Genomic DNA, 26330 nt, shown 5'->3' with positions numbered 1-26330 from the left:
CCTCCAGCCCGAGCCCGCGGCTCCCGCGCCCCCTCCCCTGCACCTGCCCCGGCCCGCCGTCCCGCACATTTCCATTTCTGTGTTTATCATTCATCAAAATGGCGACCAGGTTTTCGGAATAGACCCTGTCTTTCCATTTAATCGGTCCCGTGGCTGACCGTGGAAATATCCTAGATCTGGGCGAGAGGGTCGGTCCAGGAGGAGGAGAAGGAGGAGGAGGAGGAGGAGGAGGAGGATGACCCCCGAGTGAGGTGATGGCCGCCCAAAGATGCGCGCTGCATTGAACAGGCTGATAAAATAAATAAATAAATAAATGGCACTTGGGTGGCAGATTGCAAATGATTGAGGCACCGGAGTTTCTCCTCTGTCCGTCCACCCCCTTGCTTTGGGCCACAAGTAGTATGCAAAATCCTGATGAGTGCATGCCCTCACCGCACTGAGATTGTCGGTACAAGTTTCTCATTGATTTGTCTTCAAGGGTGTGCGTACGAGGGGGTGTCTGGTTCGGTGGCTTGTTAGTTAACATCCTGCGCTTCCTTGGAAGATGAGTTATAACGGGACCGGTATCGCTTCTTCATTTGCACTGGAGTTATCTTAACAATGCACCCAATGCATCGAAGCAGAGGTGACTTTATCTCCAGCTTGTACATTCGGAACGGAATGGGGGTCTTGTGAGTGGCACACCGCAAAATTTGGAATATTCACATTGAAAAGCCGGATTTACTGGGATGTTTCATATTTGAGACATGATCAGGGTGACTGGAATTAAAGTTTATGGAGTTGGTTTTTATTTTAGGAAAGAGTTCATTTTTCGTTTTCTTCGTTCATCGACCCCTCTTCCCTTTTATGGTTCTTTTGGAAAAAGAAGATTATCTATTTGGTCACTGTTAACTTCATTTAATATAAACGACTCCTAAGCTTTTTAGTATTGGCAAAATTCTTCTTAAGATCCTTTAATTAATTAGCTTAAACGAGATCATAGTTGACTAAGAAGCGCTGAAGAAATACATTAGGATTAGTTAGATTTTTCATTATACTACATGGACTAGAGTCCTGGCAGTTATTGAAAGCTTGGAATAAACTCTACAGTTTGGGTTGATTATTTGGTAGGAGAATGGTTGTTTTGCTTACTTTAGGACATAGGCAGTGGCTAATTGTAGTGCTTATGTGTTTGCTAATGACAAACAAATTTAGCTCATCACTATTTCCAGTCCTGGGTGTTTTTCTTCAGTATGTTAAGTGAAGGTTTGTCGTCTTATAAATCTCTGAAGTTTTGTTAAAGAGTCCGTTCCTTTAATTTTGCCATAGTAACCACAGATAGAATTGGAAGACTTCCATGTTTGCAATAACAACTGGAATTTAGTCATCAGTTTCTACAGTGCTGCAAAATATTAGAGCATGTTTAGATTTTAATTCCAAGTTTGAAAGTATAAATCTTGCAGATAGGATACATATTTATTTTTCATCATAATTGGCTTATTTTCATTCTTTAAAATAATTTAATTTCCAATTTCCTGCAGCTGTATGTCCAGTTGCTCTTTTTCTCTCTTGAGGGTGGAGTGGGGATACAAAGTTTAAAAATACCATGTTAACCAAGAATATTTCTTTGCATTTTTCAGAAGACGGCCAGTATTTTCTAAAGGTTCTCATACCTAGTTATGCTGCTGGATCTATAATTGGGAAGGGAGGACAGACAATTGTTCAGTTGCAGAAAGAAACTGGAGCTACCATCAAGCTGTCTAAGTCCAAAGACTTTTACCCAGGTAGGTGCAATGGGGAAGAGATTGTTTGATGAATCCCCAAGGAAAGGAATAGAAAACCTACCTGTGTGTTGTCTTGAAATGATGAAGTGGTAGTGCATCTTTAATATTGCTGTGCTAGAGTATATTTGGGAAAGATTTCAACATATTTCCACTGTTGATTATGTTTTTTATTTCTATACTTGATATACTGTGTATGTGATTTAGACTAATTACCACAGTATTTTGGGTATTTATGAATACTTATTAGGGAAAATACACAAAATTTTAAAGATAGAAAGTTGAACAGCTGGCATCAGGAAATAGGTTTCTTCTGAAGTTTTCAGACATCATTGTAATGACAATTAGTCTAGAGTGAATTCAGAAAGGGGAGGGAGGCCTCTTAAAGAATGGACCATTTACTTCTGAATCCATTATGTACCTCTTTCTGCTTCATTGCTTTGTTTGTTGGCCTTGGATGAAGTAAAGAGGACGAGTGCTGCCTCCTCAGATTTTTAAAATATTTTGGTTTTAATGTAATTGGATAAGGAAATTTACTATATTATTATGTAAGCTGTAACATAATGTCTTAAAATTTGTGTTGCTTGAGAGGCATGTTTGATTAAAATATGTTAACTGTTAGCATGATAGCATGATACAGTGACCTAATAGGGTATGGCAAGTTTCCTAACTGCTGTAATTTTTTGTTTTTACTTTTCACTTTTTTCTTTTTTTACTTATTGTTGTACAGTTATGCATGTTCATCTGTTTCTTTTGTATCATTTCGCTACTCAGTATTTTTCAGTTTAATGGAGAAATCTCCAAAATGGAATAGTGTGTCTCCTAGAGAAAACATTAGTAGCTGATTCGCTTTTACTTAGATCTAGCTTTCTTCTGTCATTTGGGGTGTTATTTTATCTTTATAGTTACAGAGATATAATTCAGTGCTGAGGGGACTGAGACTGCTTCTTTATTTTTCCTGGTCAAAAAGAAAAGCTGATTTGCGTTCAGTGATCTAATTCACTAAGAGTTGTTTAATACAGCAAGACATCTGGCAGGAACGCAGGCAAAACATTTGGAGGACTTCTTTTTCAAAGCCAATCCTTTGGTGGTAGAAATGGACCATTATACTGGAGAAGATTTTAGAACGATTGAAACTTACCATTTGGCTATAGCAATTAATATAATATTTTTGGTAAACATTAAATTTATGAAATTAAAATGTAATCTGTTAACTGTGTCCCTCTAAAGTTTTCTTTCTGTAAGTGTAGTTTTACAGATGGCTTTCCTAGTCTCTGAAACTTTCCTTAGGCTTTGCAAAAGTTTCTTAATATACTCACTTTCATACATTTAAAAGCTATAGTGTGTTAGAAAAAAATCAGTGTGGAATTGTGAAAACCTTTAGTGTAAATAAAAGCACTCAAAAGAGCTTGATTGCAGAATTAATAACATGATAGTTCTCGGAAAAGAGCTGCAATGGTAAATTAAATTCACTGTCAATAGGTGAAAATGAAAATGCTTTTTTGCATTATACATGAGGTGGTATCAGATGTGCAAGGTTGTTACAGAAAATTGGTGTTTATCTAGGATATTCCAAATAGTGAATTAAATGCCTTTTCGTTTGAATATAGTTTATTTTCAGTGGGTTGGAAAGGGTGCACTAAGAATTAGATCTTTTGTTTCTAGTCCACTTAGTTTTGCATTTTTTCTTATTACATAGAAATTGCTTATTTTATTTATAGTTCTGGGGCATGTTATTTGAATAGAGTAAGAATATCATTTGGAAAAAAATGGAAAGCTGGAATACATTGAATAAAATTTTGTGAGTATAGTGACGTAACCTGATCAAATGTGAGTTAAAATGTCGGATAAAAGAAGGCTTATACTTTGCCTGTAACAGGTGGAAAACAATCATACATAATGGAATCAACTGAAGGATAAAATAAAACCTTGTAGTCTAAGAAGCTTTAAGGATTCTGGGCAGATTTTAATATATAAAATTATATTAAAATATAATTTGAATTTGATTATTACCAGTATGGTCTGATAGCTCTCTCTTCTTTAGCTAGACTTTAATTTTAATATTCTTTCGCAACACATGACCATAGCCTGTGGAATTATCTGAGGTCTTAATCTTTACCATAACAACCTCCGAGCTTCTTTCAGCTTCTCTTTCTCAGGTATACATAAGGAGTACCTACTTTGCACGTCTCACTCTCAGATCAGCACAATTATATTCATATTTCTGAGTATAAAGAATTTCCTGTAGGATTATGAAATAATTTTGTAGCCCATTTTTGTGTCTTCTGTATATGTCTCTCTTTCTTTCTCTCTCTCTCTCTCTCTCTCTCTCTTTCTCTCTCTCTCACACACACACACACACACACACACACACACACACACACGACTGTCATGTTCTCTGTTAGAATGAGTATGCCTGATGTTTATTTCGTGAAGCATGTTTCTGTTTCTCTGTAAGAAAGTATATTTGAGAAAAATGAGTATTTCATTTGTATAACCTAATAGACTTACTCAAATTACCTTTGTTTTTAAGTCAGATGTAATTGTGTTCCCAAGGTTTAGTTAAAATGCTAATGCATTTTTGAAAACTTTCTCTAGGATATATATCACAGAATAAAGCCACACTTTGGGGATATTAATAAGTTTCAACCCAAATAATAGGTATATTTAAAAAAATTATAACCAGTGATATTCTCCTCAAATATTTTTCCCTTCCTTTCCCCCCCTCCTTCAGCTTATAGCTTTAAATTTTGTAGGCAACCCACCTTTCTCAGTAGTGATTTTAAACCTTGGTTGAAATGAAGAAAATAGTTTCTCACATTAGCTGGTATTAATTTAGAATTTGTACAATTGGATATTGCATTGTCAATTAATATAGCTTGGGAAAATAGTGTGATGAAGAATTTTAAAGTGCATTAGTCAATTACTGTAATCAGAAAAAATGATCTGTGAGTAGAAATATTTTACTTTTTGCTGTGCTATATAATTCATTTATCTATTTTCAAATATCTAATCTTAATGAGTACGAAACTATTATTGGTAGCTTAGGAATATATCCTTTTTCTTACTTGATTAGAGAAACTTAATTTGATTCATTTAAATACTCTTTTGTAATTAGGTTATATAAAGTTGCTCTTTAGTAAAAATCATTTTCTCATTTTGGAGAATATTACTCTATGCATTTTCAGAATGATGATAGTTTTTCTTTATTCTTTTGTGAACTGAAAATGTGTTCAGTTTTCATTAATGGATTGATTTTATCTTTCCAAGGTTTTAATGGATGGTCAAATAGTTTATCAGAAAAACTTCTTGAACATATTGATTGAGAAGAATAAAAGGATGTATAAAATAAATATTCCATGTGTTCCTCAGTTAATAGAAGACTCCGTACTATACCTATTTTTATTCGATAATATGCCACTGAAGATATTCATTATATCAAACTGGAGTCCTTCACTATAATATTGGAATCTGTGTTTATTCGGTTTCCATAGCACTATTAGTGGTTATAAATTTGGATTACATTTAATATAAATTATTTCCTTTTATGGTTTTAGGACAAAATTTGAATTTGTTGCATCTGGATTACTTTATATCTTGATTTTTATCGCTGTCCAATTTTATTGTTGCATTCTTCTTTGATCACAAGTTTTTTATCCATTAGATTTTTTTAAATCATGAAAAAGCACAATGTAAATGAAATTTTCTTTCTTTGAAGGAAATGCGCCATACTATATTTATTTTGACATGTGGGAAAAATCAGTAGTCAGTTTAACCTTTAGGATTGGGATTGTATATGCATGATCATTTTTTTTTGAAAGTCAGAGGACATAATGAAATTTAAAATTGAGCATTTTATTTGTACAGTTGAAGGAAAAGTATATAGTAGTAGTATAAGGTAAATACATTTCTTACAGCTTCTAAAAGTTGCAGTCTGCACCTTTTCTTTGAATGTAAATGCATAGCACCTTAAAAATTTATTGGTACATATTTTAAGGCAAATGTAATACATAAATAGAATAGTGAGACAGACAAAAAGTATTTTAATATCCACCTTGTTTGGTGGGTTTTGTGGGATAGTGTCATTATACTGCATTATACCTTTGATTTTGTGTGATCAAGGAGTTGCTGATACCTGAATGTTTTTTTAAATCTTAAAGTTGTGATGTGTATATTTGATACTGTGCCTATTGTTATAGTTTATCTGTTTATCCTTAAAGAGAAACATAATCTTTCAATTTGATATTAATATTACTCTGATATTTTGCTGTATTTTAATTTTAACTCATTTTAACATTTATGTTTAAAACAATAGAAATTCTTAATATATGAGGAAATATTACTAGCACAGTAATTTATATTAACTGCAATTTTTGAAAGATAATTTGTACACTTATATAGGCAAATGTTTCCTGGCATGACATTAAAAAATTAAAATAAATATTTTAGCTATTTTTAACTTGATTCCTTTTTATTTCATTCTGATATATCATTGAATTAACAAGTTATTGAGGATCAGTAGTTTATAGTGTTAATGTTTTCATTAATTGTATAGTGCAATGTCACTTTAACATTTGCTACTTGAAGCCTAAAACAAGTTCATGTGAAATGTGTGGCATTATAAGGGAATAACCTAACAATATTCAATTGCATACGTCACCCCAGAGGATTTTAGGAATAGTGACCAGAGTTGGTGAAATAGTTCATCATTTATGTGTGTAAGATGTTTCACTGAATATACCAAGGGGAGTAGTGATCTGTGTCTTAGGAAATGCTGAGTAGTATGTGTTATCAATAGAAATTTGACCAACAAACCATCAGTCAGAAACTTGTGTATTTTATAGTTGTTTTATTTTGTTGTATTTTGGTCTAACCTAAAATCTAAAAATTTGTTTGGTAAGTGACACAAGTGACACAAGAGACATTTGTTGGACACATATTATGCCACCTGTTAACTAAAATTCAGCAACTAATAAACATTTTGAAACCATGAAGTTCAGTCTTGGTTGTTTCTCATTTAGTAGATCCATGTTTTAAAGTAGAACTCATATGAACAAGTGCAGCTTTTTAAAATAAAACAGGGGGGCAGTGATGGGAGATTTGTGCTTGATTGCCATCTCATTTCCATCTTTGGATACAGCTCTAGCATAAAGTTAAACAACATCTGCAGAGATCTGACTGACAAACATCTCTCTGGGACTCATCATTGCAGCCTGCAGCAGGTGCATTCAGCTTTGCAGTCTTTTCCAAAAAGAGGTTAGTTTGTTCTAACATTTATCAGTAGACCAGTGGGAACAAGTGACTAGAGAGAAGAGGTTGGTTGTCACTTGTCCAGTGCTGGAATACTACAGGTAATTGGAATGGACTGGTGGGAACTTCAGAGTGTGTGTCTCACATTGCACTGCAGCTGCTGTGGAGCTTAATTAACCTGACCCTCAGAGACTGAAGTGTCATGGTATAACCGCAACCTGCAAGGAATGAAGCAATACTTTTCAATACTTTCTGATGGTTGGGTTGGTGAAGTTTCCATTTTTTTCATTTTACTCTTTAAGGATGCAGTATCCACTTTCCTTTATTTTTAATATGAAGATATCTGCAAGTGAAATGATTTTCCATGAATTGTTTAAGATGTATATGAGGAGATGGGAGTTTTAGGTATGGAAATAAAAAGAAAATAACCTTAAGTCAGAAGCATTTCAATTTCCCTATTCCACAGATACATTTTTAAAACATGAATGATTGGAAAGTAGTTCTTTTAAAAATTACTATGATAGGTATAACATTTACTTATTTATTTTTATGGGAGAAATAACCCATGTTTAGCTATCTTTTTAGCATTTAGGGAGTTTTGCAAACAAACTTTGCAGAGTATTTTGAAGTGTTCCAACAGGGGAGGTAGAGCATATTTAAAATAGTTTTAAATTGCTTGACTTTCATAGTGTTGCTAAAATGGTTCTTTGCTAATTTGTTTTTGCAGGTGAATTAGTAGTTAGTCAAATAAAACTCCAAGAAAGTTAGTCTATCCTTTCTAATATTTTTAAATCCTTAATTTGTTTGAAGTATTGCCTTAGGAAGAGTATGTTCTCATGAAGTTTCTTAATGTGTCCTAAAAGTATTTTCAATAAATGTAGGTGTCTCTTGTCACAGGCCTGTTCATTATTTGGCTCTTGAATGGATGGAAAATAATTCCTAATGTCATAATGTCTTTAAATTAAATATGGCAAGATGCTATACTATTTTAAAATAATTTAGAATTCAGAACATTTGGAGTGTTTAAGCAGTTTGTCATTTTGATTCTTCTGTTTTATTCATTTGAACTTTTTGATATTATATATAATTTCCACTTACCCAAGAGTATTTAAGCTTTGCATAGATTTTTAAAAAAAATTTTTGTGATCTTATGAACTTTATTGGAAGGCACCTTTACTAGCATTCAGAGTAACTTTGATTCTGAAAATGCTGCTTATAAGAAAATAGTTTTTTAAAATTAAGAATAGTTGATTGCCAATTATAGTTTTTAAATAAGATTAAAATAATCCTCTATACAGGTCAAGAGAATCATTCCTACATTTCTGAACACATATTTTTCAATGATTTTTTTCACTTTTGACATGAACTATTTTCTTACCAATCTTTGTCAGTATGAAAATGATGCCTCAAAATTTCACATTTGTACTTCACATATTTTTAAAAATTTTGATGACGATATGAGAAAAGAATAAACACTTTATGATTGCAAGGTTAAAAGAAATATTTTGCATACTGACAAACTTTTGGAAACATTTTCAGTATTTTCTAAGTTTAAAATCACACTGTTGATACCGTTTTTCCTTATACCTCTTGATCATGAGAAAACATACTATGTGGATGTTCAGCATTGATTTTTGCTACTTCCTGCAGGGCTGTCATGGCACCCTTGTCAGGACCAGATGAAAAGTGAAATCAGTGTCTTGAGTTTTTTAACAGCAAAATTATCGAGGTAAGATTATTTGAGGGGGAATGTAAAATGTTTTTGTCCTCTCAAACTAATTTAATAAATACTAAAAGTTAATGTTATTTTATTGACTTACGTTTTCCTGATGCTCAGAATATTTACAATTTTTAATGAGTATTGTTGAGTAATTTTTAAAATTTAGATTAGTTTTTTTTTCATTTTATGAAACAGCATACTTTTTTAAGTGTTTTGGAAAAGTTTTCCATTTGAAAGATTTTGAGAATAGTTATATATTGAAGGCCCTGTAATTCAATTGATACGATGAATTATCACACAGTGAGTTCATGAAAAAAGATTTTAAATCCTGCATTCCTTCTAGGATATCATAAATGCTGACTCTTTCTTTAGTTTTTTAAAATTATGTGATCTTAATAAAGATCATGATTGTTAATAATTGCTGCTCTAGAATTAGATTGGAAATAACTCTGAGACCCAGAAAAGAAAACATAATATAGTCAGAATAAGAGGAAACATAATTATTTTCTCTATATGTTTTTTTCCTACATACTTTTTTCTATATACATGTTATTTTCTGTATTTGTGTTTTATATTGCTAAACATTTTAGAATAACTAGTTTTTCAATTTCAGTCATTTTACTCATGAAGTAACTGTTCTTTAAGGGTTTAGTGTTGGAGACAAGTGCACAGCTTGTTCACATAATTTTAAATTATTCCTTGAGTAAGTCATGTATTTTTTCTGAGACTATGATTGCCTTGCTGTGTCACGAAGGAACTTGTTAAAAATGTATGATTTCACGGTCTATTGTGAAGTTTATCTGGAAGCTTCCCTTATTACTATGTGTATTTATCCTCATGTAAGCCCAGGAGTAGTAGTAGGCAGGAGTTTAGTTGTCATTACTTGGAATTATTGCAAAGAATCTTTTCCTCATTAAAAGAATATATGCCTGCTTTATTTTGAAGTTGTACTATGTTGTCTCCTTAAATTTTTAAAATGTTTTTATATTATATGGCATCACTTTCTGACAGTGAGGAAACAGGAGTAGATAAGAGGTTACTATTTAAAAGATTTGGAGAAATGATAATAATAGGTGAAAGTGTTAAGAGTTTAAATATGATCTTCTCTAGAGCCTTTGTTTAACCAGTTGAAAAACCCAAGGTAACAAATGGTTAAGTGATTTATGCAAGGTTTTTCTACTGCAGTAATTCTCTTGTTACACTGAGTATGCTTTCTAAATTTATGGTGCAGTTGTAGTTGGAACTTCATTCTTTGCAGTTTTCTCCATTCTTTTTTCCCCTCTTTTTTGGATATGATCAAGGAAATAAGTTTTTATCACCTGCCTGTTTTTAAATGAGTATTTTCTTAAAGTTTCCAGTGATTGCCTTACATTTGTTATTATTTTTAGTTGATTTGCCACAGAGAAAGTCCAGAAGCAGAATAGGTGTAGTCCTTACTGCACATTAAAAAAAAAAAAAAAAAGATATAATAGACTATATTGCTTGCAGTCTGTAGCCTGGTCATTCTCTGTTTTCCCACAGCTATTCTGGTTGAAATGATATTATTTTTAGAGCGATTCAATTTCTATTATTTTGTTATTTTTCTTATTTGAAATTTCTTTCCTTGCTTCCATTTAGCTTTACATTTTAAAAATTTTTGGAAAAATAACATTGCCCTTATAAAAAATTGTGCTCTTTGTAACCCAGATTTTGTTGTCAAGCATTTCCTGAAGTCTTTGTGTATTTTTCATATTTTTTATAACTTCTACAAAAATTGTGCTAAGTATAGCACATTAGACTAGGTATTGAAAACAACAGTTGGTTTAAAAAATAAGCATGCGATGACTTGTAAGACAACATAAGTAAAACTGTGGTTATATCAAATAATTATTATTGATTTGAAAGCATTATTATTTTCTCATTTTTGTCTGTCCATTTCATTACATTGATTAACTTCTGAATTAGAATTGTCTTGTGTTTTCATTGTATTGTAGCCATAAGTACTGCTTTGTAACATCATTATAAAAATACGTGACATGATTTTAAAGACTTTTCCTTATACAACTTTAAATTAAATCAGAATATCAATTGTGATAGTCTTTGCTCACATCACCTAGTAATTTGGTTAAAGGCCATGAGTATGGATAATTTTTGCTGACCTTGCCTGCTGCTGTGTTCAACCTACATCCCAAAGTTTAAATCAGATGGCACTGCAGATTTATATGAATATATGAACAAATAAATAAACAATTTAAGGTTTCTTCTGTAAAATGCTCATGTAATATCAGTTTAGTGGATGTGAAAGGCAGTCCATCTTTTTATTTTTACACTTTACTTTGATAGGAGCTGTGTGTGTGTGTGTGTGTGTGTGTGTGTGTGTGTGTGTGTGTGTGTGTAAATCTGTATTTTTGGATAGGTGAAATAATGGGTTCAGGAATTCAAAGGAATAAGGATAATTCAGACTGATAGGGCAAGCGTTCATTAGATATTAAAAAAGAGTGGCGTTTGATGGAGAAATTTTACTTTATTAGCATGTTGTCTGTCCTGTGTGAAGGAGCTTGAAAGGCAGTGTTATGGAGAGTACTTCAAAACCACCTGAGAAATGAAGACTACTTTTAACTGACTGTGATTTAAGCAACACAAATTTAATTAAGATTTAGTTACTCATAAAATAGTTAAAAATAACTTTTAGATTTTATAGCTATATTACATTATAGTTTAAGGCCATGTGACTCTATGTAATCTGAGGAACAGAGACCAGTAATGATTTTTCTTAAGTTACCTTTAAAATCAAGCATTATTAACCATTAATTAAAATAATATCATCAAATGTGTGATTATGAAAAGGTTTATTTATATTTCAATATATTCTCCACCTATAGTGGCTATGTATTGTGTGATTTTTGTGAGGGCAGCCACGTCACTTTTAGAAGATGAGTAAATTTTCTATTAACTATGAAAAATAGGATATCTGTATAGAAAAGAAGAGCTTGTTTAGAGTCTGAACTACTCTAATGTCAATGTGTTCATATAAGCTTATTTGAAATTAAAATTTTAGGAAAGTTACTGTGTTTGGAGTTTTCAAGGCTATTTACATTTAAAATTTGGTGAGACAAATGAAAATACTAGACATTTCTTATACTAGCACATTGTTTGATTTCTGTCATAATAAATAAACCATTGAGTTATCTAAAATTTAATAGATATACTGTCCATCAGGCCTCATTTTTAATCTTCCATATTTTTATAAATCTTAATTAAAAAAAGGTCTAGAACAGTGGGTTATAATGACACTATCACATTTCTGTTTTGTTTTTTTAACCTAGCTGATTCCACATGCTTAGATTTTAACAATTTGATGGAGTTTTGAATGCTGTTTGGAGTTAGAGCTAAGTAGTCACTGACCTAAAGATCTTCCTGCCAAAGAGTGGAACAAAAAGAAGACAAAAGACAGACCTAGTTATAATGAAATTTGATGACTATGTAATGGGTGAATTATGTCTAGAAGTTGGAGTTACCTCTCTTGGTAGTGGGATCTTAGGAGGGGTGGTTAGACTTCAAAAAAGACTTCAAGGAGGAGCTGGATTGGTTTTGATTGTTGAATTGTAATCTAGTTGGTAGACATGGAGGGAATGTGATTTGAAATATGAGACAAGAAATATATGGACAATAAGATATGAAAAAAATGCTCATATATTCAAGACTCCATGGAAGATTTGCTATTTCTTGGATAAAATGTTGATATTGCTGTGTGTGGGAGCAGGTGTGGTAGGGAGGCACTATAAATATTTTCATATATAAGAGACAGGCTATCACAGGTGAAAAAGAAAAAAGCTTGATTAAAAAATATTCACCTTGGAAGTACTAATTACTGAGAATTATTAAAAAAAAGTATCTGCTACATCAAATGACTGGCAGTGGTACTGTAATTAAAATATATGTATCTTGTAGCTATAAATTGCCATACTTGTGCTCTGGAAGTTTTCCCCAGTTATTTAAAAGCAGAATTGACTATTCGATTGATGAACCTAGCTTTTCACTTAGGAAATATAAGTAGACTAAAAGACTAATTTACTTAGAAAGGAAAAGACAGAGGGAATGGTGAGACAAGTGGGAATACAAAAAAGAGATGTTAGAAATGTGAGTTGTGCTTAATTAAGCAATTGTGTGATGAGTGTGGAAAAAAAAAATTGTGGATACCTTGCCCAGGGCAAATGTCAGTGGAGAGTGTTTTGACATATAAGGAAGCTTTGAAGGTATATATCTGCAATTGACATTTGTTCATTTTTATATACATACACATATGTATATAGTTATATTCTGTGCATGTTTATTTAGTTAGTGATTTAAATGGTTTATTTGGTTTGCATTTGATTTGTAGCAGTTTAAAATTATATACTTGATAAAAGTTTCCTTATTTCTATATAGGCCTAGCGTGGCATATTAAAAGATGAATGTTTTAATTTGATGAAAATTAGTGATTTACACAGTGAGTATATATGTCTATATTTTCACATGTGAATTTAATGCCATTTAAATGCAAAAGCAGTGGTAAATTTCAGAAATATTTATATGTTATGCCAATGAAAATGAAAATTAAATCATTCATTTGTTACTGTATTCTCATTTGTGCAATTATTTTGTTTATAACTTCGGTTGATTATTGAGATTATCAGTAGGATTTTCTATTATTGATAATCATTTTACAAAAGAATGTTTTATTAATACTTCCTGCATTCAGATGAATTAAAAAATAAATTTATGGCATTGTTTTTCCATTTGGAAAATGCGATTAAAAGTCTGTCTAGCATTTTATACTGATTTGTGAAATTATTGGCTACTTGTATAGAGAAACTTTAAAAAATTGAACAGCTGAAGTGACATTAAGCACCAGATGGGGATTTAAAATAAAAATATTCACTGTGTAATCTTTATTTAAGTGGTATTCATAATTCAGTAACACCAGTTGTATAACTCAAGGTGCATTTAATATAAAATGAAAGCATTAAAAAAATCTCATTGCCTTTGATATCCATATCATGGAATGATTTCATGTCGTGTTTTGAGTTCATCGCTTGATTTCAAGCGGTAAATAACGTGTATAGGTACTACCTGTACTTTTTTGGTAGAGCAAAAATATAGAACTGTTGGAAAAATTTTACAGACATTTTTGTTTTACGTCTCTTCAAAATGACATTGAAATTTAATTTTTTTGGTAAATTCTGCCTTTGAAATGACATTTTATTTTGTATCTCAGCATATTTTTAAACTGAAAATTTTAAGTCCTGCTTTTTCTACAGTACTATTTAATACTTATTCTCCTAAAAGAGTTATATACCTATTCTGTTTAATGAAAGATTTGTTTCTCTTAAAGCTTTATCACATTTTTAGCTACACTGGTGTATTGACATCTTGTTTAAAAAATAGAACGAGTCTGCATATGAAAACACAGACTGATGCTGAGCTGGTTGTGCCATATGTGGCAGTTGAGGTTGGCATGTTTATCAGATGGGATGTTTAATGCACTGTATTGCTAGGAGTAATAATGTTACAGCGGAAGACTGCTACTTTTATTGTATAGTTTCCTGCTGGTGGACGTAAATTGCAGCAGATTTTTCATTTTTTAATCACTGTTTTCAAGTTCTGTAAAATTATTTTTGATGTTGGACTTCATTTGTGTGAGCTCTGCATTACTAACAAACTTATTATTTGATGTTTGTCAGAATCAGAATTTTGAAATTGATAGATTGAACTCAGGTCCTTGAGCTTACAAGCCAAATGCAGGCACCACTGAGCTAAATCCCCAACCCTTATTTGTGAAACTCTTAAGGCCATACATCTGAAAGTTGCTGTTTATCAGTTATGGTTCAATGAGCTCTTATGCTTCTCTTATTTTAATTCTTAAAATATCACTATAGGCAGAAAATTTTATCTCTACAAATAAAGAAAATGAGACAATAAAAATGACATGTTGATGAACACTTGCTGTTTACTGTCATTCTGAAACTTTGCATCAGGTTATGTATAAATTTGAATTCAGAACGGTAACATTCACAATTTAGTTTAAAATTCATCAAACTACCATATTAACCCATTATTGAGAGACAAGTAGTTTTGACAGCTTAACAGTTTTTTCTTATTCATATGGAAATCATATAAATTACAAATTTCCCATTAAAAAATTTAATTTGCCTAAATAATAATTAGGCAAAATGGAGCCCTAAAATGTTTTGTTCTGACAATATACATACATTACTTGTGTATTTTTCTGACTTAATGTTTCTGACTTGATGCTGAATTGGTTTGAAATTTTGAAGTTGTTTGCATAAGATCGTTTAATTGTTCTTTTTTAGCCCTGTACATTTTTTTCACAAATTTCATATAGCCACTATTCTATAAATTTATTGAATTAAAGGTTCAAGATTAGAAAGGTCTAGTCAAATCACTGTATGGAGTCAAATCACTATGATAGTGCTTACTATAATCAAAAGTTTTATGAGGAGGTTATACAGTATATCAAGAAATGGATTTATTAAGGAATTAGCACCTCAATTCAGTGCATTGATGCCTTCTGTGGTGGAAGTTAAATGTATTATAAGATTCTGTCCTGTGATGTTAGAACAAAGTTTGAATTCCAGCTTTGATACTTATTAGCTGTATGATTTTAATCAATCTTTTAACAGTTTTGGACCTCTGGCTTTCTTATCTGCATGATAGGATATCAGTACTTCTCTCATAGCTGTGTTTTTATTTCTAGGTATCAAAAAGCAAAGATATGAAAGCATATCACAAATGTCTGATACAATAGCATTTTATGACTTTTTCTCACCTAGGAGCACTAATTTGTAATATTACAGCATACTATAATCTCATACAAAGCATATGAATTAATGTTATGACTCTTGAAAATTAATTCATCAGCCTCTTTCCTCTTCATTTTTATACTATTTGTATATAGAAATACATAACATTAACATTACTGATCAGAACTTTAGTAGGAATTTTACAAAAATAAATCAGGTGGCATATAGAATGTTTAATATTGACTTCCATGACATTTTTCCAGAAATTAAGCCTTTTGAAATTACTTTTCTCTATTAGTTAAAAAAGTTAGTTTACTAAATAATAAAATGGATGTTCAACAATATAGGTGATAATTTGTAAGGATTCTTGGTTTTTTTGAGCTATTGAAAAATACTAGCTTTTTTAAAAGACAAGTTCTCACTATTTAGTTCAGACTTGTGACTGTCCTACCTCATCCTCCCAAGTGCTGGGATTACAGACATGTGCCCCACGCCTGGCCCAGGTCCATAATATCTTAACTCCTGTTCTTAAGAATTTTCATCAGAGATTCAGGAAATTTTAGTGTTGTAATTCTATTCAAGGTACTTTTTAGTGATCATAGTTTATTCTTTCCATTCCTTAACAAGTATTTACATTTTTCATGAATTATCAGTTGTTCTTAGTTGCTATTATACTAAAATTGTTCTTATATGATGAATCAATATTTTGTTATAATGTATGAACCTAATGCCTTATTCAGATATTTTTAATGTTAAATTAGATACTCTTTATTATATTAAGAACAGTTACATTTCATTTGGCTTTGTGTGACTATGTCCTTGGAGACAGTAAGTTTAATAAGATCATACTGATTCTTGAATTGCTTTGTAAAAAATATGAAATATTAGTGTACATCTGTTATGGTAGATTTAATATTTATATTATTTAACATTTAGAACTTTATAGCTTGAAATATGCAAGAATACTAGATGATATAAGAAAGCGTAAGCAGGGCTGGGGATGTAGCTCAGTGGTTCCATCCCTTGCCTCGCAAGCACAAGAACCCAAGTTCGATCCCCAGTACAAAAAAATGAAAAGAGTAAGCAAATGAAACTATTTACTAACGGTCATTTTATTCCACAATGATTAAATATTATGGGCCAAGTTTTAGACCAGTGGATTTATTTATTATTAAACATGTAGAAGCTGTAAAGATGAAAATGAAGTGGGATTGGAATGAGAGTACTACTGCATTTTGGCAGTGCATGAAGGGCAATCTGATTGGTTTATAGATGACTAAGGGTTATCTTTATGTTCATGTTAAGATTATGCCTTTAAGAAGTACAGAAGCTTGAGATAGATTATAAACAGTGACAGTAACCTGGATATCCTTCTCACTTGTAACAGTTTTCATTTTCTTTGTAACCACTTTTACATAAAGTATCAATTCTAAAATCTCCTTGGCTATTTCCATTGATTATCTTATTTTGATTTCAGAGAAAATGACAGTAATTAGAAGAAATTTCATAAGCTGATACCTGTTCTATCCATCCAAAAACAGTAGCATCTGTATACTCTCTGTATTTTTCTTATTCTGATGAATTGTCTCTGTGGCTAGCAAAGGTCAATTTCTACTTTTTTAGATTCTATTTCCTTTTTCTACTCCTACATCTTTTTAGTAACATTTTACCTCCATTACCAATTTCTCACTCTATCTCATATTTTTCAACATACAAGTGTGCTGTTACTGTTTTTTAAAAACATGTTTCTTCTTATCTGATTTCCAGTCACTATTCCAATAACATAAATGTTTCTGAATAATTGTTCACATTGTGCTATTTCCAGTTTCTTTCTTCTCATTGTCAATTAGAATTTTGACCCCATCCTTTCAGTGAAACTGTTCTGATCAAGGTGATGGTAAAGACAGTAATTTTAATTCAGTGATCAATTTTCAGTGCATATTTATAAAACAATCAGCAGCATTTGATATAGTGATTGCTGCCTTCTCTTTGAAACACTTTGTTTTGCTTCCAGCTCATCTCTGCTTTGCTGCTTGCAGCCTCAAATTTCCTTTGCTGGATTGTTCTCGTTTGCCTGAGCTCAGCCTTCGGAGCAGTGCCTTTTTCTCTACTTATAGTTGCTCTCTTGTTGTGTCTAACCAGTATCGTGGCTTTAAATGTTCATGTTTTTAAAACAACTACCAGCTGTTTATATCCATTTTGGATGTTTCAGTTGCCTGCTTTATTTTATTTGTATGTCTGATGCATATATTAGCATTAAATGTGTTTTAAAATAAATATTTGGCTCTTTCTTTCAACTGCCCTGGTCCACTTATACATCTTCAACATCTTAATTGACTCTTCATCCTTTCTGTTTCTTGGGTCCTAGATCTTGGAGGTTCCTTTGTTTTCTTTTTTTTCAAACTCCACATCTAATGCATCATAATTCTGATTCTATTCAAGATGTTTGTCTTAAAGGAAAACCAAATAGTCAAGCACAATACACATATTAAGTACCAAAGTAAAGGTTGCAAAGAAGCATTGTTTAGAATTAACCTATAAATATGATTGACAGTGAATGCAGTATTAAAACTCTTGATAAGTTATTGAAAGTAGTCTCTTGGCCATTGAATTTTCTAGACTAAGTCCCCAAATTATTTAAAATTTCCAAGATAAACTATTGGGGAAAATGGAATTATTTTTACTTTTATGTTATGGAGAACTTTGTAAGACAGGATCTTTATTTAAGAAATATCATTAAAATATCAATCTAAGCTGGGAAATGTAGCCCAGTGGTAAAGTATCTACTTAGCATGTGTGAAGTCATAGTTTCTGTCATCATTAAAAAAAAAAAAAAACAAGATAAACTGCATTATTGTTAGAAGACATGATTAACTTAGTATAGATTTCCTCTGTATGAGTATACAAACACATTATGGGTAATAAATCTGTACTGATCCATTTAGAAAATTATGCTCAATCAGTAATTTGTGTTATGCCTTATAGAAATTGCATACTTAATAAATTGTACAAATGGTAATTATTTTTACTATTAAATATTTGAGTTATTTCATACCTCTCAATTGAGAATTTATTCATTTTACTGTCTTTGAGAAATCACTAAAATTCATGGACTTCACCTCTTTCTTTGAAGTAGGTTTAATTTTACTATTTTAGTTTTGTTTTTCCATTGTATACTTAGTATAATAGTGTTATTTTCCCAAATAGGTGAAAAGCTGTTTTTCCAGTACCAATATAATATTTTAATGAAATAATTATGTCTTAATTTTAAGTTCTTTTCTATTCAGACTTTTTATTGCTGTATCTTACTGACGACAAAAGATACTCCATCTCTTGAAATGACCTGCCAGATGAAGATGATGAAATAAATTTATAGGCTTGTCAATATATAAATAATACTCTGGAGGAAATTTTTTAATCACTCTTGTTAAAGAACCTTGATAGTTCTGGGCTGAGGATTTGGTTCAGTGGTTCTGCCGCCTCCCTCGCTAAGCAAAAGGTCCTGAATTTGATCCCTGGTATGGAAAAAAAACAAAAAAACAAAAAACTAAAAAAAAAAGAACCTTGGTAGTTCTATTTTTCTGGTTTACAGGGACAAGAACATTTGTTTATGTAGTTGTTTTCATTTTTAAGCTTAAAATCTAAGCATTTAATTTTGTGGTTTAAAATTAAAAATTTCATGAGTTAGTACAGGTTGAAGTTATTTAGAATTTACCTACATCATATCCTATAATATAGTTAAGACTTTGAACATAAAAATGTGTTAGGAATGGAGTAGTTGCTTAACTTTAAACTTCATGTTTTTAGAGTAACTATTTTCTGATAACACTTTTCATTTTTAAGTGGCCACTAATTTATGTCTACTTTTAAAGCTAAAACCTAAAAGCTATTTGCTGCAAGGTGCTGTTTTATATTAACTCTCCATTAAAGAGAAGAAGGATGTGTGAGAAAACTAATACAATAATTTAAAAGTAAACATGCATAATACTTTAAGACAGCAAGGAATGTTTTTCACTCTAATCATTTTATTACTATGTTATTATTCCAGTGTTATAATATTTGTTTCTATTCCTGAGAATCTTTGAAAATATCTAACCTTAGTTTTTCAGAACTGTCAGTATTTAAAATATAAATGCAAGATCTGATACAGCTTTTTGTGCTTTTATCATCTACTTTATGTACCCTTGCTGTGTGGTTGCTGAGGTTCCCTAGATAAAAGACTAAAATTGGTCCACTTTATTCTACTACTCCTTCTAACATATATTTTCAGTTAATCCAGCTCTGTGGCTTTTATCCTTTTGTTTATTTCTGTTTAGTTTTCTATTCTGTACATATTTTTCAAGTTTTATTTTTTTCTTCATTTCTGTCAATCTAGCAACTTACCCTGTTACCTTCATATTGTGAAACTGAACCTGCTTCACAGTTATCTAGATCATCTTTGAGGAAGTCTGTCTACTTCCTTTTACATTACTTCACCTTACTGTGAATTACACATCACTGCGTAATTTTACCTGTAATTCTTGTCTACCACTCTACAAGGGGAATTCTGTCTGAAGGCTCTTTTTCCTCTTTTTACATTTTCAGACTTTTTAATTCTCTCTTTCAGATCTTCTTTATTTTCTTATTGAATCCTTTTCCTTGATTAGTAATATATTTGATTTTACTTAAATTAAAACAATGAAATGACTTCTTTGATTTTGATATTTTTGATGATTACTACCTCTCTCATCTTTGCATAACTATCAAAAATTTTTAATGAATAGTCTGTCTACTGGGTTTTTTTCCCTTAGAGCTCTTCCTCTTGATTATCTACCTCTTTTGTAGTTCCTTGGTATCTTTGTTCAAAATGAAATAACTGATGTTTCATCATCTAGATCACCAACTTTTCCTTTTTTACAGCATTTGGTGTTGATCACAACTCTTCATCTTTTGCTCACCTTCATCCTTTGACTTTTGTCATCATATAATTCTGTTTCTCTTATTGTTCAACTGTAGTTTTTGAGCATTTTGGTGGATTTCCTTTTTTAACTATCGTGTAAGTGTGAAAGTTAATTAGGTGTCCAGGTAGTTTCTTTTATATAGATTGTTTGATCTATATTCAGCCCAAACCATTTAGAACTTTTGTTGTATGTACATTTTGTCATATATTTCATGGTTTTCAAACAAGCTTAATTATTTAAGCCATATTTAACGTCTTTCCAGAAATTACACAAAAGTGCAGATATTTTAATATGGTTCTTCTGATCTTGGCTGCGACTTCTCTTTTCAGAAATATATTATTTATATTAGCTCATTCTTGAACAACTCCCATCAAAAATAATTCCTCTATCACTGATACGCACACTCACACACACGTATGTATATTATCAGCATCTGGGAAATATTTTCTTATAATTCATACTTGGTTAAGGTAATTGCTTTTTGTGCATGTGAAATCACACTTTTAATCTCAGATCTTGATTCTCACGTAGCCTTATTAGTGCTATGACCATGAAGACAACATCAAACTGGACCTGGAGGTTCAAGCCTGTAATCCCAGCAGTCTGTGGGAGATTGACCTAGGAAGATCTAGTGTGGGCCCAGCCTGGACAATTTAGCAAGTGATAACCTGTGTCAAAGTTACGAATGAATGAATGGGTTGTGATGCAGCTCAGTGCAAAGGCCCCAGGTTCAATTCCCAGTACCACACACACAAAAATTACTTTTATTTTTACAGTGTGTTCTTAGTTAATATGATATACTATACTGATACACTTTTATAATATATAACACCTTCCTCATAATAGAATCTCTTTCTAAATATGTATTATATATTATGCAAGTATGAATAGCTGAATAGGCAAAGAACTCAATATAAAAATTGTATGCTTTTAATTTATGAACTTGCTTTTCACTTTGTTTCCTGGTCTCAGTATTGGCATAGGGACTTTCAAGTCGTTCAGACTAAAAAAGTTGGTTAATTTTGATCCTTTATTCTTCCTTTTTTCTTGAATTGTTGCCAGTTCTTATCTGATCTAATCATAAATATATGCTGGATTGTGCCTTTATGTTTTCTTCCTTGTATTTCTCCCCAAGAGAGATCTTTAATCTTCTGTATACCATCTGTATAGATTCTACTGAGGTAGCAGAGAATTGTGCCTTGACATAGTTCATAACTTCCATTACATCTTTGATTATTAAGCAAAAATAAACTCTTGGTTAAATATGTGAAATTTCAGTCTCACCTCTGAATTAAACCTCTCTTTTTGTCTCAGCATTAGTGATCTTTGGTTCCTGAGGAATAGATGTTTGACAGTTGGGTGGTCTGTTCTTTCATATTGTTTTTTTAGAGTCACGAATAAATTCTACAATCCTTTCCTTCCATAACCTGCTTTTAATTGAAGTTGGGTGACTGCATGAAAGCAAATGAACCAGACTTCCTTATTTCTGAACTGGGCCTGAATTACAGTGTTCTGTTGGGTTTTACTGCCCCTGTGATTTCCACTCACTGATTTAATGCCTTTGTCTAGATGACAGGTGTCAAATGGTAACAGTCTCATGGAAGGCATGTTTTAAATCTCAGAGAGGCTGTTTAGGTCTCTTACTACACAGTTAAACTTGATGTGAGATTATCTTTAGTGAGCTCTTCCACGTTCTGGCTCCGTAAGCATGACATCCTCCCATTGGTAGACATCTTTGTTGAGGTATTAGATTTACCTGTTTTCTGCAAGGCCCACATGACCCATACCAATTGTTTTTAGTAGTGATTGCTTCACTGCCATGTCATTTCTTCTTCCTGCCACCTCTTTTTAGTTTGCCCATACTCAGAGACAGCAGAATGTTGCTCATTCTTAAATCTAAGCATTCGTGTCATCTTATACGCAGGGACCATTCTGTAGGTTTGCAGCTCCACAGGAGAAGAGTATTCCAAGAAGAGAACTTGTCTGGCTTCAGCTGTTTTTAGCTCTTCTTGAGTTGTAAGAGTACTGATTTCCTCTTTGTTTTCTCCATAGTGATTTAGTTTTCAAACAGTAAGAGGAAACGTCTCTTTTATTCATCATCCTATTTGTACATAAAATTTTTTACATCATATTTAATCTCTAAGAAATAAAAGTAACATAGCCACTGCACCGTCCTGTGGGTTTATGGAGAGAAGAGTGAAAATAAACTTTGTAAATCTTCCAATTGTAGATAATAGGTTAAGCAAGGAAAATACTGTTTTAACGTTTATTTATAATCTATGAAAAGAAGCATTTCACAGACTTTGGCAATATTAAACAAGGGCGAATATAAACTGGTACAAGTTCAACTTAATGGAATTAAGGCTAGTCTCGAATATAATAATAATGATAATAATAGTAATAATAATGATACTGTTATTACTTTAATAAGGTGAAGTTAGCCAGGTGTAATGGCACATTCCTGTAGTCCCAGGACTCTGTGAGGCTGAAGCAGGAGGATGCCTTCTGTGCTGTTTTGGTAACAGTGAGACCTGAAACTTTGTTGGTTTCATATATATGCATCTGTGCTTGTACATATTCATAAATATATAAGATGTTCATCTTAGTAACTGCAGTTTTGTCATTGACAGTATTTTTCCATTCTACAACCGTCTGTAATAGAAAAAAGGATCATTTTATTTGTTTTTTCTTTCAAAGTGGCATAAAGATGTAAAACTTTCCCATTATTAATAATAAATTATCACATCCAATTTCAACAACTGTACACTAATTACTTTCTGTGGTAAACAGAATTTTCTAAATAAAGAAAGCAAATAAGACTACAAGTAACATGCAGTTTTTAAAAATTACTATGGAAACTTTCTTAACAATCAAATATATCATCTACATTGGCTCTGTCATTGTTAATATTTTAATAGTCTGATTTGTTAAGAAATCTGATTTAATAAATAATACATAAATGCATACTATAATTCTGGCTCTTAAATAATTTAGGGTTGCTGCTCCCAATTTAATCAAAATATGTTTTGAAGAAGAAATAGAGAAGAATGAATTAAAGTATGTTACGATATTTTATATGTAAGATCCTTTGTTTGGATCTTTAGTTTCTGGTTTTCTTTAATGTCTAGAAGTACTATTTGATTCTTTTTCAGATTTATTTGCTGTTGCAAGTTCAGACTTTATGTTAAAGCTTGAAAGTGTACTTATTTCCGATTCTGTGTGATCATTCTGTAGTCTGTACTTTGTGCTGGTGCTCCTTCCTGCTGTCATTCTTTATTGGTTTTTGAATTTCTTTTGTTTTCACTTTTTCCTTGAAATTTATCTGAGGGAAGGTTTTGAAACTGGGATAAAGGTAAATTGCTTTCATAGTGGCTTTGGATTCAGTTGTGATTCCTAGTTTGGAATAACTTGAAACTGAATTCTTGGCTTCAGGTTGTTTGAATGACTGGGGAATTCAAGCTGAAAATCTGCTTGAAGGCTGACTTATGCTTATGAATTCCCAGAGACTTTTTTCTTGCTAAGTGTAGTCACAGGTGGAATTGCTAGAGAATAAGGAGATGTTTCCATTTTGCTCTTATAATGATGGCACAAGTCTTTGAGGAAGTCTGGATTATTGGAGACGTTTGTTGGGCTGCCCACCTTCAACATGCTCTGTTCTTTTTGTCAAAAGGTCAAAGGACAAAGAATCAGATTGCCTGTTTTCATCAAAATACCTTCATTGTAAAGATCCTCTTGTGTTCTCTGCTTATTCCTCTGGGTTCCTGGTTCCTGTATTCTTTAGGTTTGCTACTTTGCTGACAGCTAACATATATAATTGAAGGATGGATTTTAAATATTTATTTAAAGCAGTGCACTTGTTTGATTAACATATATTGTCATACATACAAATGTGCTAGGTTTTTTCAATGAAGTTATCTAATTCCCTTTAGCTACCCTGGGAGGATGGATATTCAGTGTAACCATTTCATAAATGAGATAACCTGACCAAAGATGTGCAGCTGATAAGTAAAGACAGTTGCTCTGTATTGACTCTGGCGTGTGTGTTCTGAATTACTAGCACTACCTTGATTCTTTTCCTTTAGATTCTTTGTCCACAAATGCTTGAGTTTCAGGGAAGTGTTTATTTTGTAGATCAAAAGTAGTAGATATTTAAAAATGAAATCCTAAAAAAAAAAAAGTGAAATCCTGAGTTACTACTTGCAAGGAATTTTGAGAAAGAAGATATTACAACAGTCACTATATTATAAATAGCAATTAACAATGCGTGACAAGACCAGAGTATATATAACTGCACTTGATTTCTTGTTTAATATTTGCCTGTCTTGTCTCCGTATCTTGAGAGTTCCTTCTTCATTGCTACTTTCACACTGCTTTGCAGATTTAGCTGTCGTGTCAACAATTTTATGCAGAAGTATCTGGCATAAATATTAGGAAACTCTTCAGATGTTTCAAATATACACATAAATAAGCATCATATTTGTTAGGCTTTTCTCAGTAAAGCAACCATAGTGCAAAGATCTTTATTTTTATTGATTACCAAATGGAAAAACTACTATTAAATAAAGAAGCATAATTACTTTTTCTTGAGCAAGGAAAATAAAGCTACTAAAATTTAATCAGATCAACTCTTGAATTTTGATATAACTATTTCATATTTTATAGAATTGAGAAGATGAAAATGTAATGAAGCAGAAGACTGTAAGGGAAAAGGTACAAAATGACAGTCATAATCAAAATAGAAATGATCTTATAAGCACTCTTCAGGGTGGGTTACTGTAACTACATTAGACTATTTAAATCAAGCAAGACAAATAACTGTCATATGTAGGTTAATAGAAATAAGAAAAACTAAATTTTACTAAAGGCATTCTTATCTTTAATAGAATTTAAAAATTTTAAGCCACAAGTGCAGTCATATGTTTCTTAACGATAGGGCTATGTACTGAGAAGTGTGTCATTAGGCAATGTTGTAGTATCATGGAGTGTACTTATAAACCTAGATGGTACAGTACAGTGCACACTCAGGGTTATATGGCATATGCGATATGTGGTCTGTTGTACATCAGAATGTCAGTATGCGTTACTTAGTGTTGATGACTCAGTGTTTTGGTTTTTAGGATTGTAACCTAATGTTTTTGTAAAGCTTTTTGGGAAATGTGAGTTGAATCAAAGGCATTATTTTTATAGGAAGTAAAATTATTTTTGTCATTTCCAGACATTGCTTGTACTCCTTCTGTATAAGATGGGTTCCTGGGACATAGTCCCATGTTTTGGTTTTGGGGAGAGGGAAAAGAAAAGTCAAATATTTGTTTTAGTATCTCTTAGGAAAGATTTTATAAGGTCGAATTTTTCCATTTAAAATATAAGTATATGTGTTTTTACCTGTTTTAACATATTTCTATTATAGTAATGACTTTAATTATTCCACAATTTTACTTGATGATAGAAATTATCAATGTCAGCAAAAATGCCAACAAAGAAGAATATGGTGGGTTCTGGTTCTTAGTATTTGCTCTTGTAATTTATGCAATTTTTATTTACATAGTCTTGGTTTTATTTTGGTAGGCGAGAATTCTGTCGCTGAACCACCAATGCATATTCTCAGCTTTATTTGTGATTGAATTATTTATTAGCTACAAGGTGAGATATATTACAAGGGAGACGGAATAGCAAAATAATAATGATAATAATTTACTGAGTATTTCCTATTTGTAAGGCTATATTCAAAATATGTTTGTGTACTGTTTAGTCTATGCAACAACTTTATGAAGGGTCTACTCTTATAAATAGAAAACTGAACCACAAAAGGTTAAACTACCTTCCAAAATATTTATAACCATTAGGTCCACCCTAGAAAACTAGTATATATATATATATA

At 31.8% G+C, this 26330-nt stretch overlaps 1 protein-coding gene across 6 annotated transcripts in view; it reads left to right on the top strand.

Annotated features, from left to right (window-relative positions):
* Positions 1-26330, top strand: part of Nova1 (NOVA alternative splicing regulator 1) — a 143570-nt gene that overhangs the window by 374 nt on the left and 116866 nt on the right. For 2 of the 6 annotated variants that reach the window (XM_033765109.1, XM_010626978.2), the window contains exon 2: positions 1604-1763. In XM_033765109.1, coding sequence (XP_033621000.1) covers positions 1604-1763 — 160 coding nt within the window. Of the gene's footprint in view, positions 1-432; positions 449-499; positions 626-1603; positions 1764-26330 lie in introns of those variants that run through there. The other 4 variants (XM_033765104.1, XM_033765105.1, XM_033765103.1 and 1 more) reach the window with 4 other exon arrangements.

The sequence above is a fragment of the Fukomys damarensis genome, unplaced genomic scaffold, assembly GCF_012274545.1.
Source record: "Fukomys damarensis isolate Sample0158 unplaced genomic scaffold, DMR_v1.0_HiC HiC_scaffold_17, whole genome shotgun sequence".
Taxonomy (NCBI): Eukaryota; Metazoa; Chordata; class Mammalia; order Rodentia; family Bathyergidae; genus Fukomys; species Fukomys damarensis.
Note: the sequence above shows the minus strand (reverse complement) of the source record. Positions and strands in the feature narration are given on the sequence as shown.